Raw genomic sequence first — 21,436 nt, 5'->3', positions numbered from 1 at the left:
TTTGCCAGTCTGTGTCTTTTGATTGGGGCATTAGCCCATTTACATTTAAAGTTAATGTTGTTATATGTGAATTTGATCCTACCATTTTGATGCTAGCTGGTTGTTTTGCCCATTAGTTGATGCAGTTTCTTCATTGTGTTGATAGTCTTTACGATTTGGTATGTTTTTGGAGTGACTGGTACTGGTTGTTCCTTACATGTTTAGTGGTTCTTTCAGGAGCTCTTATTAGGCAGGCCTGGTGGTGACTAAATCTCCCAGCATTTGCTTGTCCATTAAGGATTTTATTTCTCCTTCGCTTAAGAAACTTAGTTTGGCTGGATATGAAATTCTAGTTTGAAAGTTATTTTCTTTGAGAATGTTGAATATTGGCCCCTACTTTCTTCTGGCTTGTAGGGTTTCTGCTGAGAGATCTGCTGTGAGTCTGACGGGTTTCCTTTTTTGGGTAACCTGACCTTTCTGTCTGGCTGCCCTTAGCATTTTTCCTTCATTTCAACCCTAGTGAATCTGATGATTATGTACCTTTGGGTTGCTCTTCTTGAGAAATATATTTGTGGTGTTCACTGTATTTCCTAGACTTGGATGTTGGCCTGCCTTCCTAGATTGGGGAAGTTTTCCTGGATAATATCCCGGAGAGTGTTTTCCAGCTTGAATTCATCTCCCCGTCACATTCAGGTACACCTATCAAATGTAGATTAGGTCTTTTCACATAATCCCATATTTCTTAGAGGCTTTGTTCATTTCTTTTCACTCTTTTTTTCTCTAATCTTGCCTTCTCCTTTTATTTCATTGAGTTGATCTTCAATCTCTGATATCCTTTCTTCTGCTTTGTCAATTCGGCTATTGAAACTTGTGTATGCTTCATGAAGTTCTCATGTTGTGTTTTTCAGCTCCATCAAGTCGTTTATGTTCTTCGCTAAGCTGGTTATTCTAGTTAGCATTTTGTCTAGCCTTTTTTCAGCGTTCTTCATTTCTTTGCATTGGGTTAGAACATGTTATTTTAGCTCAGAGAAGTTTGTCAATTACCCACCTTCTGAAGCCTTTTTCTGTCAGTTCATCAGATTCATTCTCCATCCAGCTTTGTTCCCTTGCTGTTGAGGTGTTCTGGTTTTTGGTGTTTCATCCTTTTTGTGCTGGTTTCTTCCCATCTTTGTGGATTTATCTACCTGTGGTCTTTGTAGTTGGTGACTTTTGGATGCGGTCTCTGAGTAGACATCTGGTTTGTTGATGATGAAGTTATTTCTTTCTGTTTCTTAGTTTTCCTTCTAACAGGCCCCTTTGCTGCGGGACTGCTGGAGGTCCACTCCAGACCCTGCTTGCCTGGGAATCACCTGTGGGGGCTGCAGAATAGCAAGGCTGCTGCCAGTTTCTTCTTCTGTTATCTTTGTCCCAGAAGGATACCTGCCAGGTGTCAGCCAGAGCTCTCCTTTATGAGGTGACTCTTTGGATAGATGGGGGTCAGGGAGCTGCATGAGGAGACAGTCGTTCCTTTATTAGAGCTCGGGTGCTGTGCTGGGAGCTCTGTTGTTCCATTCTGAGCTGCTGGGCAGGTACGTTTAAGTCTGCTGCAGCAGAACTCATAACCACCTCTTTTCCCAGCTACTCTGTCCTGGGAAGGTGGGGCTTTATTTAGAAGTTCCTGGTGTGCTGCTGCCCTTTTTCAGAGATGCCCTGCCCAGCAAGGAGGTAGTCTAGTCACAGTCTGCCAGCAGAGGTGTTGCTGAGCTGCCACAGGCCCTGCCTAGTTACTCTGTAAACTTCCTTGCAGTTTTGTTTACAGAGGTAAATTTAGAACTGCCTTGGTAGTGGTGGACTGCCTTGGTAATGGCAGACATCCTTCCACCCCCACAGAGCTCGACCATCCCAGGTCCAGCTGCGTTTGTCTGTGAAACTCTCAAATCAGGACCTGTCAGATTGCTGGTCTTTGTGAGATGGGACCTGCCAAGCCAGATCACCTGGCTCCCTGCTTTCGGCCCCCTCTTTTTCAGTTGAATAGGCGGTTCTGTCGTCCAGGTGTTCCAGGAGCTTCCTGAAACAGCCACCCAGATTTGTGTGAGGTTTTGTGTGGAAACCCATGGCGCTGGCTGTTTCTGTGTTGGAAACTCATGGCACTTTTTGGCCCAGGAATATCCTGGTCTGTTGGCTGTAAAAACTGCGGGAGAGGTGCAGTATCTGAACTGGAGTGCTGGGGTGTATGGAAAAGCCCCTGATGGCCACTGTTGGGAAGTGAGGGGGGTCCTCTGGGATTGTACTTCCTGGGTGAGGCAGTGCCCCACCCTGCCTTGGCTCACCCTTCCTGAGCTACACCACTGTGCCACCAGTCCCATTGAGATGCACCTGGTACCTCATTTGGAAATGCAGAGATAACTCACCTTCTGTGCAGCTCTCACTGGGAACTACACTCCAGAGCTGTTCCTATTCAGCCATCTTGTCTGCCCCTATGCACCTAGTTTTAATTTATTTTTTCTTTAACAGTTTGAAAGCAAGAAACTTTATCCCAAACACTTCAGCCTATGTCTCTTAAGAACAAGGCTTTTCTGCTAAATAGCCACAATACTATCATCACACACCTAATGCAATTTAACATTGATATAATAATATTATGTTTTATCTGTATATAACAAACCATGTCAGTATTTTGTGGTTTAAAACAACAGTCATGCATTTTGTCTGCTGGTTCTGTGCAGTGGTTGAGTGGTTCTTTGTTAGTCTTACATCAGCAGATTCATGCTGCTGCATTCAGCTGGTAGATGGTCAGAATGGGTTCAGCTGGGATTTGAAAGATTCCTTTCCTTCTTAAGTTTCGACTGAACTTTTTGCTCTTGATTCCTTCTGTAATTATTTTATTTTTCTAAAGCTTTATGTGAGAGTATCTAATCACAGTCTGTGTTAACTGTTTGTCTTTAATATCTTTTAGGAATATAATAATGCATGAAGGCAGCTGGGGTGTATCTCATACACGTGTGCCAACAGAATCTCGGCCAGGTCACGTAGCCCTGATAGCTGGGTTTTATGAAGATGTCAGTGCAGTTGCCAAAGGTATTGTCTATTTGGACAATCTTATTAAATGAAAAATTTGTTAAATGTATATTACTGCTTTACCAATGAATTATGTCCCTAAGTGAAAGTATGTTTTGAGATACTTTGGACAAATGTTTTAGCATGCCTTACTGACATGAACACCCACTGGTGTTGAGTCCAGAATGAAGCTTTAAATAACACAGGATAATAAAATACTTCATTATCCTGTGTTATTTAGAGAGTTTGGGTTGGATGGAAACATAATTTTCCTAGATATTACTCTTGAAAGTTCAAAAATGGTATTATGTTTCCGTACGAAGTAAATTATCTATTGTTAGTTTTTTTAAAATAGTGGTATAATATGCATAATGCAAAATCTATTATTGGTTTTGCATTTGTTCTCTGACTAATGTAATTATTATTTGAAGAATACTTCTTTAGGGGCTTATTGTACCATGTATATATTACTGTTATTGCTTTCTTTCTTTCTGAAGGATGGAAGGAAAATCCTGTAGAATTTGATTCTCTTTTTAATGAAAGTAAATACACATGGAGCTGGGGAAGCCCAGATATTCTACCTATGTTTGCCAAAGGTAAGAGTCATTGATTATATTCCTCCGGTAGTAATAGGGAATAAGTCAACATGGTAGTTCTATATATATAACTTACCTTCTCTATTTATTGATTTTTACACATATTTTCACATTTTTAACATTTCTGAAATAGGAATGTTTAATTACAATGAATAGATGTGTTAGTTTAACTGACAATGTTTTTTTCCTTCTTAGTTATACTTGGAATATTGGCACATCATACAGTTAGATAGTATTTTGGATTCAATTAAATGGTATTTGACTCTATCACTTAACAGCTTTATAATCTTGAGCAATTTTGATAACCTCTCTGAGCTTCTCTTCAAGTTCCTTTTTGTAAAATGTGGTAATATTAGTTACTGTCTCAAAGGTTTCTTTTTAGAATTAATTTATATAATTCATGTCAAATATTTAGCACAGCGCTTATCATATAACTTTATTATAATGATGATGTTGATATGTGGTTCATTATACTTTGGTAATCATTTTGAAAGTTAGTAGATATTCATATAAAGATTTAAACATTGGCCAGGCACAGTGGTTCATACCTGTAATCTCAGCACTTTGGGAGGCTGAGGCATGTGGATCACTTGAGCTCAGGAATTTGAGACCAGTCTGGGCAACATGGCGAGACCCCCAGTCTCTACAGCAAACAAAAAATTAGCTGAGCATGGTGTCATGTGCCTGTAGTCCCAAGTACTCAGGTGGCTGAGGTGGAAGGAGTGCTTGAGCCTGGTATGTTGAGGCTGCAGTCAGTGATGATCATGCCACTGCATTCCAGCCTGGGCAACAGAGCAACATTCTGTCTCAAAAAAAAAAAAAAAAGATTTAAATGTTAAAATATATGGTTATAATTCCCATATTATTATATTGAATATGCTATATGTTTTGGCATTTGATATATATGGCATTTAACATAATTTATTTAAGTTGAAATTTTATATATTGAATATGGCATTTAGATTTGTTGTTTGTTTATATGCATAATCCTGTAAATATTGGGACATCTCTTAATAAGAAAATTCATTTATATTATTTTCTAAAATCAGTTGGGTGAATTTCATGTCATTAAATGCTTTTAAGTGGGAGAAGAACGATTGATCATTTCACTTATCTGAAAGGATTTGTAACATACTTAGTCATGAGTGTAATTCAATAATGGGAACTGTTAAAGATTATTATGTGTCCAGAAAGCAAAATATAAATTGAGAATTTTACATATCGAAGTCATAGTACATTATTATACTGGGTGGACCAAAAAAACCTCAAACTGTTTGACATTTACATATCACCTTCTTTGGAAAGCAGTTTAGTTTTTTGGGGGGCTGGTAGTGGTAAGGGCGAATTGAGTTGCTATGGCTTATCAAACTAACCTTCCTATTTCTGGCTACAATGGATGGGACAGGACTAATACCTGAATTAGAAATAGTCTAATAGGAATGTTATAGTAACGAACAAAACCAGTCAGACCTTTTTATTTGAGATGTGGGAAATAACATGGCTGAGCAGTGGAATGGGGTCATTAGACCTGAACAGGTGCTATAAAGATTGTATTACTGTATTATATCTCTTTCTTATTACCTGCAAGAACTTATCAAACTCAGAAATTCACTAAACTGATTAGATTCCTAATACAGTCTTGCAAATGTATGAGATTATTATATCTGTTGACCCCTTCAAACTCTTTGGCAATAAGCAATATTTATTCTAAGTTGAGAAAAATATGCATAGTGTATGAATAAGGGAAGTGAAATATTTAGATTTTATTCTTATGTTAAGAAGGTTTGTACACCACACACTTCATTTACGTTAGATTGTAACATTCTAAGGGGCACACATGTTTTGAATAGTTTAATCCTTAAAGGGAGACAAATATTGTGTTTATTTTTGTTCTATTGCTTATTAGAGTTGTGATTTTGGCATGTTAACATATAATGGATCTGCAACATTTAAATATGTTATTTTTGAGGACAAAAGGCATAGAATATATTAAAGTATAAAGCATGGCCCATAACACATAAAATAAATGTTCATTATGCCTCCCATTTTTCTCTTTCCCATCATATAATGCTTTGTGAAAATTCTGGTTATTCGCAGAAATCTGTGAATGAGTAGCTCATATTTTATGATAGTTTAAAAGATTTTGTAAAAAATTGTTTTTTCCAAATTTCCTTTTCAGGTGCTAGTGGAGACCACGTTTATACGTATAGTTATGATTCTAAGAGACAGGATTTTGGTGCTCAAGATGCAACAAAACTGGATACGTGGGTTTTTGATAATGTTAAGGTTTGTGCTATTGAGTGGTTAATATACAAAAAACATATTTTTACCTGAAGTATTCAAGTCTGTATCTCAAGTTTTTTCTGCTTGCATGAGCTTTGAAAGTTCTATATTGTAGCACATTGTTCTGAATTCTAAGACTTAATTCTAAGAAATTATATATTCTAGATAAACAAGAGAAGTTGTAAAATTATTTGTTTCTATTAGTAAGATAAGCCCTAGATTAGGATTCAGGAAACCTGTTTTCATTTGTAGTTTGCGATTCATCATGGGTAAATTTTGATCTTTCATTGACCATGGAATCAGTCTCTTGCAGTAATGGACCATGTGAGATGTGTGAAAGCCTTTGGAAAAATGTTGTTCAAATGTAATACATCAATAACAAAGTGGACGATTTTTTTAAAAGTGATACTTTAAAGAAAAATTAGATAAGTAGATTATATAGGCAAAAACAAATTAGCAAATTAATCAAAATAAAAATCTACGATTTTTTTAAGTACTAGAGTTTCTTGAACATTTTATAGTGACAATTATCTTAGTTTCATCAGGAATACAATAGAATTTATATTCTTAAAAATTGCGTGAAAATCTCAACTGTGGGTATTGGCTTTTACCAGTCCATTGTTCCTCATCTCCAAATAACAACTCATAATTAATCCATTATAAGAAGCTCTCTTTGATTGACAGTTCTTTTTTCTAGCAGTGTGTTTTGAACTGACTTTGTGGACTTCTCCATGATATAGACATTTTTGTTTGTTTGTAAATGTACTTCGCAGTATATATTTGCCCTTTTCTTTGTATTTCCTTACCAGAAATTAAGTGCTCTAAAATTTATTACTAAACCCTATTTTTTTTTAAGGATCTTTTCACTTGAAATTTTCTTTTTACTTTTAATATATACCCTTGTTAACAGGAAAAACTTTCAACTTAAATATCTTTAAGAAAATGATTAGCAAATTAGCATGAAAGCCTTTGGCTTCTAATTTCATATATGTAGCTAAAATCTCTCCAAAATCTTGGAATTAATTCTGTGTGAATGTACATACTTAGATGGTGGCTGGCCTGATTTTCATGTCTTTCTTCCTTTCTGTATTTCAATAATACTAGTCTTGACACGGTAGTGAACATAAAAAAGAATTTGCACATGACTTCTTTGTAAAATATGGTAGAGATATATATTAACCAAGTAATAATGAAAATATGAAATCATCAACAGTGGTAAATAATGTGAAGAAAAAATACAGACCATGAATATATCTTCAGAAAATCCTAATCTAGCCTGGACAGTTATGGGAAGGCTAAGAGTTTTAATCTCTGAAGAGGTATAGGAGACAAAGAAATGGATAGGGATGGATTGATATGGAAAGGTATTGCAGGCCAGCAGCACTATGTGAATCTTGGTCAAGAGCCAACATAATAGATTTGAGAAAGTAAAAGAAGGGAGGTTAGTGTGGTAGGAGGACTGCCTGGGAGCCAGGTCTTAGAGGAGGCTAGAGAGTCAGTTAAGGGTTTTACTTGAACTTCTTGTCCTGGCTAGAGACTCATGCTTAATTCAAGCCAGACAGTTTCTAGATTCATGCAGTTTTCTAACCAATTTTTTTTGTAACTGTGGTAAAAAAATATGCAAAATACAGAATTTACTATCTTAAGCATTATAAGTGTTTGCAGACAGTCCCCAGCTTAACAATATTTAACTTAAGATTTTTTGACTTTCCACCAGTGCAAAAGCAGTACATATTTAGTATAAACTATACACTGAGTATACATACAACCATTTGGTTTTTTGCTTTCAGTATAGTATTCAAACACTACATGAGATAGTAATTGTTATCTCACTTATCCCACATTATCAACACTTTATTAAAAAGTAGGCTTTATGTTAGATGATTTTGCCCAACCATGGGCTAATGTAAATGTTCTGAGCACATTGCAGGTAGTATAAAAGAAAAACAAAATTCTAACCCTCCCCTACCCCAACCATCTCAATGGACTTTCTCAGCCAGGGCGCTTTTAATATATAACCTGAGAGACTAGTTCAGGCCATGAGGGGAAGTGGAGGTCAGATATGCCCTGTTATATCTTTGTGGTATTAACATCAATTTATACCTTAAAGTCTGATAAGAAACATTTTATAGCTTATTCTCTCTGAAGCCTACTACCTGTAGACTTCCTTTGCAAATAAGAACTTTGGTTTCCACAGACTCTTATCTTAACCCAGACATTCATTTCTTTTGATCCCAGGTCTTTAGAGAAACTCAACAAATTGCCAACCAGAAAATGTTTAAATTTCCCCCCCAGTACCAGCTTTGAGTTGTCCTGCCTTTCTGGACCAAACCAGTGTATTTCTTTTTTTTTTTTTTTTTTTTTTAATTTTTTATTGGATTATAGGTTTTGGGGTACATGAGCAGAGCATGCAAGACAGTTGCGTAGGTACACACATGGCAGTGTGCTTTGCTTTTCTTCTCCCCTTCACCCACATTTGGCATTTCTCCCCAGGCTATCCCTCCCCACCTCCCCCTCCCACTGGCCCTCCCCTTTTCCCCCCAATAGACCCCAGTGTTTAGTACTCCCCTCCCTGTGTCCATGTGTTCTCATTTTTCATCACCCACCTATGAGTGAGAATATGCGGTGTTTCATTTTCTGTTCTTGTGTATTTCTTAAATGTATTTGTTTGAAGTCTCTTGTCTCCCCAAAATGTATAAAACCAAGCTGTACCCTGACCACCTTGAGCACGTTCTCAGGTTCTCCTGAGGGCTGTGTCATGGGCCATGGTCACTCATATTTGGCTCAGAATAAATCTCTTCAAATACTTTACAAAGTCTGACTCTTTGTAAACAGCAGCCCAGGCTAAGCTGTGATGTTTGGTAGGTGAGGTATGTTACTGGTGGCAGGTATCCGAATTACTGACAACAAATCTGTAAGGGTTAGCAGCAACCTAAATTCTTACCTCCACAGAAGAAAGACTTCGACTGAGGGGCATAAGGCAGAAGAAGAGACCAAGGCAGGAGTGGAAGTTTATTTGCAAAGGTTTTAGAATAAGAAAGAAAGGAAAGTATGCCTAGAAGAGTCCCAGTTGAGCACTGAGGTCAAGTGCGGTGTTTAACCTTGATCCTAGGACTTTATAGACTGGTCCCTTTCCATAATTCTTCCCTTGGGGGGGGTACCCGCAAGCACAGTGCCATTCTTAACCTTGGGAGGTGAGCGTGCAGAGTGCGTTTAAGAAGTTGTATGCATACCCATCTGAGGCTTTCTTTCCTTTTCTGGTGGAGTACCCGGACGGGCATACCATACCATTTTGTCTCAGTGCACATGCGCAGGAAGTTGCATCTCTGGTGCTTGCGTTCAGTTAACACTTTAGTGCAGCAGGTGTGGGCCGTCAGGAAATGGCCTCTCCCTGATGCCAGCTGCCAGTTTACCACATTTAGAAAGCCAGTCTGATAATTGCTGAATCATCACTCGACATTCTTAGTGGGTTGGGGAAGAGCCCTCTCTTGCCCCACTCATGGCTGTCTACCTGTAACAGGTATATTACATGCATTTTTGACTTACAGTAGTTTCAATTTAGGATGGGTTTGTTGGGATGTAACCCCATTGTAAGTGAGGAGCATCTGTAATTTAGTAGTGTTAAGTATATTCACATTCTTGTGCAACCAATCTATAGAATTTTTTCATCTTGCAAAACTGAAACTCTACACATTAAACAATGACTCTTCCTTTCCCCTTCTCCCAACCCCTGGAAACCACCTTTCTACTTTCTATTTCTATATATTTGACTATTCTAGGCACCTTATATCTTAAGTGGAAGAATACAGTCTATGTCTTTTTAAGACTGGCTTATTTCACTTACTATAATGGCCTCAAAGCTTCACCTGGGTTGAATCTATTCACTTTTAAAAACTCAGTTTGTGCATCATCTTCTCTATTAGGTCTTCTGTGATTTCCCTTTGCTTTATCCTATTTCCATTTCGGCTTAGATAACCCTCCTCTATATTCCCTTAATACTTTATTGTGCTGTGCTATAATTGTTCATACATTGACATATCCCCTTCAGTATACATCTTGGTGGTAGAGATACTGACTTTTTCACACTGTAAACTTCAAACTTCTATCAGAAGCTAGGCGCGGTGGCTCATTCATGCCTGTAATCCCAGCACTTTCGGGAGGCCAAAGTGGGTGGATCTCTTGAGGCCAGGAGTTTGAGACCAGCCTAGCCAACATGGTGAGACCTTGTCTCTACTAAAAATACAAAAAAATTAGCCACGCATGGTGGGACATGCCTGTAATTCCAGCTACTCGGGAAGCTGAGGCATGAGAATCGCTTGAACCCAGGAAGTGGAGGTTGCAGTGAGCTGAGATTGTGCCGTTGCACTCCAGCTTGGGCAATAGATACTCTGTCTCAAAAAACAATAACAATAAAACTGTCAGGGAATTGTCTGGTACATAAATAAGTATATTAACATAGATTAGATCATACCTGTGTAATAGGGGAAAAATGACTTCAAAGTTTACTTCTAGCTTTGTAAAGATAATGCCAGCAGTAGGCAGCAGAATATTGATGCAGTCCAGGATGCTATAGTGGTTCCGAAATGTCACTGACATTCAGTCTCCTAAAGTTTTCCTCTAACCTCAGTGCATAAGTTTTCTCTTCAAGGTTATTGCATGACCCAAGATAATCTTGGAGGTCCAGACCTCATGTTAGTGTTTTAGGTCAACAATATGAAGAATAAAAAAAGACCTTCTCTTCTACTGAATTATATTTATTTCAAAGAGCCTTAGATCCACATAGCTTTATGACTGAAATGTCTGACTTAAATCTCATTGGCCAAAACCACAAAGGCACATCTAGCTGCAATAAAGGATAGAAAATGTTCATTCAAATATGAATGAACAGCACTTTTTACATAGCTGAATATATTGTACCAGTCATGGAACAAATTATAGATGTCATTCAAGTCATTTGCTCAGTTTTTTTGTTTTTGTCAGCTTTCAGTTATGCATTTAAATTGTAATTCTTTTCTCTTAAAGAACTTGTCATTTTTGGGGTTAAGTAGAATGCATATGAAAGTTAGGGGCCAATTTTATACTTTTGAGGAGGAAGAGAGCACATTACATATTATATTTGTTTATTTCTATTCTTGAATAGCTAGTTTCTCTAATTGTACCATTTGTATTTTTTAACATAGTAATGAAGAATTATTTGAAAAAAAATACTTAAATACTTTAGACTTTTGTTGAAAAGTTAAACATCTTTTGTTAAAAGTTTACATCTTCTACAATTAAAGGCATTTATGTGAACAACAAGATGCATCTTGGATAGCCTGTTAACTTATTTAAAATAATTTAAAAGTAGTCTTGATGGTTTTGCATTCATGTTCATGCATATGTGAATACAGGTTGAATCATTTGCCTTAGAAGGGCTTTATGAATCTAGTTTATTATTATTAAATTAACATAATAATTTTCAAATTTTAATTGTTCCCAGCCTCACCCTGCCAAATAGTATTCTATTTTATTAATTGTTTGCTTTTCTGTTACATGATTTGAAGAATACATTCTATTTGGGGCAAAGGAAGTAATTAGGTGGCTGTTTGCAATGTTCTAAGTTAGAGACTAGGTTGTTAGTACACAGGACAATGAGAAGTGGTTCCCTTCTGAAATATTTTAAAATAATAAATCATTCTTAAACTGATAACACCATTACTATTTTATTTTTGGCTCTTGCCAAAATGTCTTCAATCTGCTGTATTTTATTAAGTTAGATATGGGATGAACATTATGAGATCTCTATGAAATTATGACCCCCTTTCTAACCCTTTTTTTTGGCCTTATAATAACCCAGTAAACAGCTAATTCATTATTTGAACATAGATGTCTGAACTAATAGCAAAGACTTTGTGTTGGTAGGTCTTGAGCACAGATTTAAACAATGTGAGATAATTTAATTTTGTACTTATGCATAAATTCAAATGTTTTCATCAGTTTTATTTTTAAAATTAAACAAATAAACTAAATATTTTTAACTCATTTGTTATATGTAGGACTTCTTTCATCATGCCAGAAACAACCAGTCTTTGCTTTCTAAAATAAATGAAGAGAAGATAGTTTTTTTCTTACATTTATTAGGAATAGATACAAATGGACATGCTCATCGACCATCCTCAAGGTAATTTAATGCTGTTTTTAATTGTATTTTTTAAGGGAAACAGCGATTTTATTGAACCTTTAAAGTATTATAATGTTTTCTTTGGGCAGAGCTAATATTTTAAATAAATTACTGTAATGTATAATAAGTTCTCAATTATATGAGATTTCTGATATAGTAGTTAAAATCATATGTGCTGTATCCAGATGGCACATTAATATAAGTAAAATATATCCTGTATATCCTGTTCCATAATCTTCATTTACTGAAGCAGAGAAAATTTTTTGTTATCTAAAATAGCTATATATTTTAGAAATATTTTCAATGAATCTTGAAATAAAAAGCATTTTGTGGAATTAATTTTTATATTACCAAAATATGTAATTAGCTATTCCTTGTGCATCCCCTTTAATTAATATTGTATCTAGCAAATAAATTGTATAAATTTTTGTATAGCATAATTCAGTAATACTCCTTATATGTAAAACAGCAAGTATTTTTCTTACTTTTGAAGACCATAAGTAAAAGGAAGGTACCATGTTGTACTCTCATTTCTTATTTTGCATTTGGTTTAGATTAGCCTAACAGTAGCTGCAAAGCCTGTTGGGTTAACTGCCAGTAATGAATACCTCACAATCCCCTTCTTAAATGTGATGCACTGTTGTAATTGATGGAATATTTGTGTTGAAAGAACCTTGTTCAGTTGTATGGCAGTCTTAAATATAATGTGTTCAAAATGTGACATGACATTATTATGTTTTATATCACAAACACTTTAGGGAATGAAAATATTCTGCACTTGATATGCTTCCTTTAATGTGGCCAGAACAGTATAGTTTATGTAGTGAGAGGAGAGACATGAAAGTCATCTATCTCATTTAGGACCTAAAAAAGGGTTTTTTAAAATACATTTGTTAATCAGTCCCCTCCTTTTAAACCATCTTTGAAAACGATTTCAGGTTCTTTTGCTTCATTAAAAGTAGAAAAAAATTATTTCAACAATCTAGAATGCTCTGATTTTAAAACATAAAAGATGAAATCTAAAAGCGTTTCAGAAGTTAACTGATTTTGAACGTAATGAGTCCGTGTTAAATAAATTTGATCTTTCCAAATTTAATTTTTTCTTTTGTTTTCTTTATAAATAGGGACTACAAGGACAATATTAAAAAAGTTGATGATGGAGTCAAAGAAATCGTTTCTATGTTTAACCATTTCTATGGAAATGATGGGAAAACAACATTTATCTTTACCTCTGACCATGGAATGACAGACTGGGGTTAGTGTGTCTTTAATTGATATATATCTTACTATTAAAATAGTGATAAATGTAGCTTGCAAATATTTTATGATAATGAGAAAATTAGGTGATTTGCTATATACAAAGTGTCTACCACATAATTATGTCCTTAAAATGTTAGCCTAAAAAACAACTTATCTTATATGAAAATATTTTCTCTAACTAAAAGCGAATATATTCTCATTTACAGATGAGAATAGAGAAAAATGGAGAAGTAAATAAAAAGTGACTATTATTTACCTACCAAGAATTAACTGCATATGATGGCAAAGGGACTAAAGTTTAGATGGTATTACTGAGGGACCAAGGGCTGCTAGAATTCTGTCCAGATAAACCTGTGCACCCTGTGAGATTCCCAAGGCAAATGCAGTATGTGCACAGAGAACAAAATAAAGCAAACACGAGATTTGTCCCCAAATCACAATATGGATTTCTAGCAAGTTGAGTTCCACTTTATAAAGGACTTCTTTTGGCTCCACCTGCTAGAGTGGTCTGGAAGAAAATGACCCAGAGACCTTGCCATCCTCTCCAGAACAGACTTAGTCTATACTGCTTGCCCCAAGCTTGGGTGGTCACTGCCCAAAGGAGCTCTCTGTTCTTTCTGTCTGCAGTGCTACTCTGGTAGCAGCAACATTTCTTCCATGTCTTGTTGTTATTGTTTCATTCTTTTAACCATAGTTACTCAGCAGGCATTCTGGTTTTTTGTTTTAGTTTTTGCCAGTTTGTTGTTGTTGCTCTAACTTGCTTTATAGGAATATTGTCAAACTAATTGTCATAAAAGATTGTAACCATTTGGTAATGTAGTGATTAGAATTAACTATATATGGACCAACTCTTTAAAACAAACTATTTTTAAGAATATGTAGTTGTAAGTTAGTTCTTCTATATTTGTCTTATTATTGTCGGTATCTTGTTTGTAGGTTCCCATGGGGCTGGTCATCCTTCAGAGACTTTAACTCCTTTAGTCACTTGGGGAGCTGGAATCAAGTATCCCCAAAGAGTATCAGCTCAGCAATTTGATGACGCATTTTTGAAAGGTACAAACATTTCTTTACTGTGTTTATAAATACAACCTCTTAATATAAGAACAAAATTTAATTTTTTAAGAAATCACTTTTCAAATTTTAGTTGTAAATCTCTCATTTTCATGTTTGTGCCATTACTATATCTATGCAAACACTACAAGGGGTTGCTGGTTTTTCTCTTCTCACAGAGCCATATGTTGAACCCTTCCCAGCACACCACTGCTAGTAACTAGACCTTTCTAAATGTCTAAACTGATCAACTGAACTTTCCATGTTCTTTTATTAATTTATTAATTAATTTGAATGCGAGGTAGAGTAAATAAAAATTAAATAAAAGGAAATGTAAGGTTTCTTTGAAGTAAGTAATAAATTTGATTGAGATTTTTCAACCCAAGCAAAGTCCATATGATCAGTTATAAAATCACAGTACCTACAAGATATATCCATTAGATAAAAAGCAAGAGGTAGTATTGAGATACTTCAACCCTAGACCCTAATGAAGACAGAAGAACACAGTGAATAATGCACTGAATAGCGTGTGTGCAGTAAGTAATAGTGCATTTTTCAGAGGGTGATTTCTCATATGTTTGTCAGTACTAATGGAGAGCATCATGCCAAATCACAGGTCTACAGAGGAGTCATTGACAAAGGGCCAGAACAGTGCAACCAGTTCATGGTCATGATTGTTTCCAGATTTATTTAAGCATGAAAGAAAAAGAAGCTAGAAAACCCTTTTGTTCATCTACTACATATCTTTGAGATAGCCCTTGCTTTCTCAGAACTTACAATTCTAGTAGGAGAATTAAAGCAATTACAAACAAAGCTTACAGATTATGATAATTTTATGAAGAATATTAGGATGATGCGAGAGAAAAGGAGGTAGGACCAGTCTCCCTTCTCCACCCTGCCCCGCTCAGTTTTCTTAGGCACAGGTTCTTGCTGTGTCTCTAAAGGAAAGGAATGGACTTGAAATGTAGTAGCTATTCACAGGTTCACAGGCCAGTCATAGCTCACTATAGCCTGGAACTCCTGGGCTCAAGAATCTTCCTGCCTCAGTCTCCTGAGTAGCTGGAACCACAGGTGTGAACCTGACTAGTCCCCCACATTTTTATTAAGACACTTGGCAAAGGAGGCAAAATGCATTAGTTTTAAATGTATAATTATGAATTTTACATGCATATATATACCATGTAATCTCCACCCAGATTTGCCATATATTTGTAGTACCCTAGAAGTTTCCCTAATGGAGTAGGATACATTTTATAGAGTGGGCTAATAGTACATCTGTTCACAGTTAGGATAAGAGGGAGCCATTCATACGAAGGTTAGGGCAGGAACATTCCAGGCAGAGGGAATAGCAAATGCAGAGGCAAGAAATAGAAAGAGCTTAGCTTGTTCGAGGAACAGAATTGGAAGGCTAATATGGCTGGGCACTGTCAGCTAGGAGCAGAGTACAATGAGTTGAGAGGTTGGAGAGTTAAACAAGAGGTAGATCGTTTGAGGCACCAAAGCCTGGGTAAGGAGAGCATGAAGTGTGTTCTGAGGGCAGTGCTCTATTGTTAAAGACTGTTAGGCAGAGCGCTGCCAGCATTCCTTTGCCATATGAGCTACAGAACTTCTAACTGCTCTGTGATAAATGGATGAGATTGGATCAAAATAGAAAGTAGGGTATGTTTGAACTTAGGAGAAAATAGTATGTTTGTACTTACAAGATTTAACTTTATTTTGGCATTTGATTTCTTAAATTGATATTTTAGCATCACATGATTTTTAAGAATCATCACAGAAGAAATGTATTTTTTCTCATGAGTATTAAATAGCATAGATTTTAGAGAAAGGGAATATGAATTTTTTCATCAACTGAGTAGTGTGAATTTTTGGCAGCTGACTGATAGAGTCAGAAACATATTTTTAAACTTTAATTAGCTTATTGAATGAAATTTTATCATAAAAATATCTTATAACTCTTTTGGTAGTACATCCTAAAGCCGTTAAATCAAGACTTGGTCTCCCATAATCATTTGTTTTGATTTCTGTTTAATGCAGTTTCTGAATTTATGTATACAAAGATGGAAGAATGAGGCTCTCTTTAAAGGCAGTTTTAATAATAACTCAGTATACTCTGTTAACATTTGTGATTAGCACCTACAGAAACATCACAACTACAGTTTTAAGTGTTTTGGAAGCAACTGCCATTACAGAAAAAAAAGAGAAGCTTGAATTAATTAACTTCCTATTGCCTTAATAACTCTCTAGAACAGGATTGTAATGAGTTGTCAATGCTGACAGTTGTTACCGTTGTGCTTTTTTACTTCCATCTTTCCTTCCATAGCCTCTGATGTTTTTGAAACAATTATCTCCAAATGAGCATTTAAAAAGCTTAATAAATCATCATAGGAAACACTAAATATTTACTTTTTGGTTATTTTTAAGAAAATTCTTTAAAAAAATACACCTTTGCCTTCAAGCATGATTTTTATTCATTGGCTTAAAATAGACATTTCTACTACCTATGTTTTCCATAAATATTGGCCACTCCTAAAAATAAAATGATTTACTCTTTTTTAAATCTTAACATCAAATCTTGTGTCTGATTATGTTTTTCAGAGTGGAGATTGGAGAACTGGAAGAGGCTAGATGTCAATCAGGTATCATTTTCAATTTAATTACATACAAATTAAATTTTGTCTTTTATAAGAGGTTTAGACAAAAACTATGAAAGATAGATAATATTGACAAAGTCTTTTTCAAAATACTTTGGTTACTAAAGGGAATTCTTTTAGCACAAATATTTTAGCCCAACTAATCTCTCTTCTGGCAAAATAAACAAAACATCAAGTGAAAATAAAAGACTTCTTGTAAATAACACTGGATACTTATTTGTTCTGTAAATTGAAATTCGCATGCCTGTTAAATTTCTGTGGTTGCTTACCATGGTTATATTGCTTACTTTAAGCACAGATCTATTAAAGCTCCTGTTACGGGTTTATTTTCTACAGTAGTGAGTTATCTTTTCTTCTTTGTTAACACATATTTTACCTTTGCTTCTAACCAGAAGCCTTACAAATGCAACGTGACATGATCTGTTTTTTTGTGGGTAGAGAAGTGATGAGAGTATAAATTACTCAGCTAGAAACCTTCTGTAGAGGAAATTGTATAGCCAATTTGATGAAGTTAGACTAGTAGCATTGTATGTAAATATGAAGCACAGAACTGTCATCCTCAGTACTTGTAGAAGGTATAGCATCATCTGAATATGGCTTCCAAAGTGGCAGGAGTATCTTGCCTTCCCGGGCACCACACAAGCTAAGATTCCTTACTGTGGTGGACAAACCAAGGTCTAGAGTCTCACTTCAGGCCTATGGTTACAGAAAGTTTTTTCTTCTCAGCATAATAACAATAATCTTCTCCCAGGATAGATGCATATTACCCAAGTAAATGAACATGAACTTATAAAGTCAGAATAGCAATTTATTAATTTGCAATTAAAAATCACTGTCAAAGAAACAGGAATGACTTGAAGATCACAAAACAAGAACATCTCTTATTCATAGCCACACCAGATCATAATCAGCAATTGAACGTTGATTCAGTTACTGTTCTCTGAACTGTCAGTCTGTTGGCAAACACTCCTGCTTCATCTGCATCAAATGCGAATCTCTTCTGTTCCTTCCTTCTACTAACAGTGATGTGTCTGTGGTGTGTTTCACCTCTGTACTAAGCGTAAAGATTTAGTAGTGAGTTAAGGCAGACATAATCCCTGTCCTGGGAAGTTTATATTTTAGGGGTAGGAACAGATACTAATCAGTCTATTATACAAATCCATGTAAACTTGTAGCTACGGTAAGTACTACAAAAGAGATTTGTGCAGCCGTAAAGTGGATATATGTGGTAGACTGCGGTCAACAAAGCTTTCCTGAAAAGTTGAGGATTGAACTGAGATTGATGAATTAGCAGGCCAAGGCAGTAGGAGGAGGGCTTTTCAGGTAGAGGAAGCATGTGCACCAAGTTCTGGTGAGAGGGTACATGGTATATTAAAGGAAATGAAGAAAGCTGTTATACAGCAACAGAAACCATGGGGTGGTGTGAGGCAGAAGTGGGACACAGACCCTTCAGGGTCTAATGGGCCTTGTGAACTGAATTCTGAAAGCTTGAAGAATCCTTGAAGAGTTTGAAGCCTAGAGAGTGACACAATCTGGTTTTTTGTGTGTGAAAGAATCCCCTGGCTGGAGAACAGGTAAGAGGTGGCCAACAGTGGATTCTGAGGGAAAGGGAAAAGGTGACTAGGAGGACTTTGGAGACTTCCAGTTTTCTGGAGGGTGGTACTTGATAATGACGGTCTGAATAGTAGCAAGTGAGAATGATTGAGAGCCTGGGAACAAACTTGATGAATTCTGACTTTAAGTGAGTGACTAGAGAAGGTATCTGAAAAGGAGGAGCCAGTGAAATCAAGGTAACTCAGTTATGGGGTGTTGAGTCCAAGAAAGGAGTGGCCTATGCCATATTGCTGAGAGGTCTAGGAATGCCAGCAACAATTGTAGCTACCATCATCACAGGCTTATTATGTGCCAGGTACTTAATAAGTTTTATCTCATTTAATCCGGGCATAACTCTGGAAGGGAAAAACTTGTATTTGTTTTTTTAACTGATAAAAAAATTGAACAATTGGAGGGTTAAAAAACCTGCCTGAGAATTTGAAACTGGGCATTCTGAATTCCAAGCACTTTATTGCCTGAAAAATTATAAGGACTAATATAAACATAGTCACTTAGATTTAGAAAATGGGCCTGTTAGCTCTCTTAGAGAGAGCAGTCTGTGGAATGATAAAGGGTCAAAGTCAGTTACAGTGGACAGAGGAGTGATGGGTAGATGAGGAAGTGAAGACAGAAAAAGCATGAACAACTCTTCAGAGAAATTGAACTTGAAGGGGAGATATCCAAAATGGGATTTTGGATCTTTCGACTAGAGTCTCTTCTGTGGTTTGTGTCTTTTCTGGACATCACTGGCTGGTGAAACCTTCTGATAGATACTTTGTTTTTCTAGTTAATATGTACATTTCTCCAGTTAAAGTCTACTCTTGATATTCATTTTATATCTAGATAAGGCATCCTTTGTATAACACTGCAAAAGTGTTACATAAAGTGGTCAGATTCTTAGGTAATAGGGTAAGTATTTTTTTGTTTTACTTAGGGCTTTTAGTAGTTTCTTTTCAAAATTTTTCTTTATAGGTTCATATACCTCTAGCAAATGACACTTTCAGAGATTAATATCTTTTTGGATTAAATAAATGTTTGAAGGTAACTTATTATAACAAATATTATGGTTATATTCCAAAATATGGTTGCATTAAATTATTTAATTTCTTTGTTGATGTCTATAGACCTCTTAAAATTGAGCTTCTTATTTGTAGGCTGATATTGCACCATTGATGTCTTCCCTTATTGGAGTTCCCTTTCCTCTTAATTCAGTGGTAAGGAATAAAATTTTATTATCAACTCTCAGTATATTTACATTTAGCACATTAAAGTGTTCTCTTTTTTATGTGTTTCTGAATTATTTTATTTGTTTTTGAGGTGGGTTCTTGCTATGTTGCCTAGGCTGGTCTTGAACTTCTGCACTCAAGCAGTCCTCCCATCTCAGCCTCCCAAGTGGGTGGGATTATAAGCATTTACCACTGCTTCCAGCTTATATGATCTTTGATTATATTTAAAACTATATATTCCTGTATATTTATATCTAAATATGCACTACCTCATAATTGCTTGTGTATTATATTTTATAAAAAGGAACATGAGCCAAATAGCTTTTCTTTAAATATTTTAATTTTCTAAAATGTGTATAATTTATATTTTTGTATTCTGATTATAAGTGATAGAAATATATAGTAATTTTTTTTATTACAAGCAGCAAAAACTGAGTTCGTTTAAAGGGAAATTATTGAAAAGACATTAGTGATTTGCTGAAACAAAGTGGTGCTTGAAAACCAGGCTTGGAAATAATCAGGAACCAGGAGATCTGAAGACTTGAAAGAAGGAACCACAGCCATGATCCCATGACAGAGCTGTTCTCAGGGCAGTGACATGAGGTTAGAGTAGCATTGTTCCTTAGTTTCTGGCCCTTGACTGTCAATGGCCAGTCAAGTTTTTTTTTTTTTTTTTTTTTTTTTTATCTGAGAGATAATATTCCTGAATAATCGTAGAGTAAAATAAAATAAAAAAGTTACATTGTAAGGTATAAAAAGCCTGGGCAAGATGCTCCAGGGGCCTTGGCCAGAGGCCGGCAGACCCCACCCCGCCAAGTGCCCCATGGTGACCACAGACGCAGCGGCCCCTGCTGGGACAGTATCTCCATGGCAGGGGGGGGCACTCTGCTCCCCACCCCATGTGGGGACAAAGTGTCAGTGTGAGGAAGGGCAGGGGCAGAAGCCCATCAGTGCTGGGGAGGGATCCTCCTGAGTGCACCCCAGCCCACCCTGTCGTCTTTGGCAAATACGCATATGCAGATGCAGGAATCCAGGTGCCCCAAGCCCCAGGTCTCCGTGTGCCTCCTCCTACCTGGCACTCGAGTAGGTGGGGTGGGGCAGGCTGGGGTGGGTGGGTGCAGGGGTCACATCTGGAGAGTGCAGGCAGGCGACACAAAGCTCAATCCTCTTCCCTCCACAGGGCAGCGGGGTGGGGCGGGCACTCCCGGCCAGCCCGCTCATGCGTCGTACTTCTTACCAGTCCGGTGGATGTGCTGGAAGAGGGTCATGGACTGTCAAGAGTCAAATTCCAGATGGTCTAGCCCGGGGTTATAATCAGCAGTCCCTGGATTGTTGTATCTAATGGACAAGATTTCTTAACAGAAAATTGCCGTGCTGTTAAGAATGGGCCCTGGATACTGAAATGCTGAAAAACAACTACTTCAACCAGCGACTCTTACTAGCTCTTCAAAATCAAATGTACTCTTAACAAATAACGTTATTTAACTCAGAATGATGAGTAATATGACCCCAACAGTCATAGTGTGTGTGTATATATATAATGATACAAAAGTTTAACAGAATAGTCCTTACTCTTACTATGTCCAGTACACTCTGATA

General features: G+C 36.5%; 1 protein-coding gene across 11 annotated transcripts in view; it reads left to right on the top strand.

The window, feature by feature from the left end:
- Window positions 1-21,436, top strand: part of PIGN (phosphatidylinositol glycan anchor biosynthesis class N) — a 143,264-nt gene that overhangs the window by 22,095 nt on the left and 99,733 nt on the right. For all 11 annotated transcript variants that reach the window (XM_035271293.3, XM_035271286.3, XM_078348254.1 and 8 more), the window contains 8 exons: window positions 2,915-3,036; window positions 3,513-3,611; window positions 5,791-5,897; window positions 11,930-12,054; window positions 13,179-13,309; window positions 14,251-14,367; window positions 16,963-17,003; window positions 19,766-19,825. In XM_035271293.3, the coding sequence (XP_035127184.3) occupies window positions 2,925-3,036; window positions 3,513-3,611; window positions 5,791-5,897; window positions 11,930-12,054; window positions 13,179-13,309; window positions 14,251-14,367; window positions 16,963-17,003; window positions 19,766-19,825 (792 nt within the window). In that variant the 5' untranslated portion in view covers window positions 2,915-2,924. The remainder of the gene's footprint in view (window positions 1-2,914; window positions 3,037-3,512; window positions 3,612-5,790; window positions 5,898-11,929; window positions 12,055-13,178; window positions 13,310-14,250; window positions 14,368-16,962; window positions 17,004-19,765; window positions 19,826-21,436) is intronic.

Source organism: Callithrix jacchus, chromosome 13 (genome assembly GCF_049354715.1).
Source record: "Callithrix jacchus isolate 240 chromosome 13, calJac240_pri, whole genome shotgun sequence".
Lineage (NCBI taxonomy): Eukaryota > Metazoa > Chordata > Mammalia > Primates > Cebidae > Callithrix > Callithrix jacchus.
The sequence above is the reverse complement of the archived record's forward strand: the minus strand, read 5'-3'. Positions and strand labels throughout refer to the sequence as shown.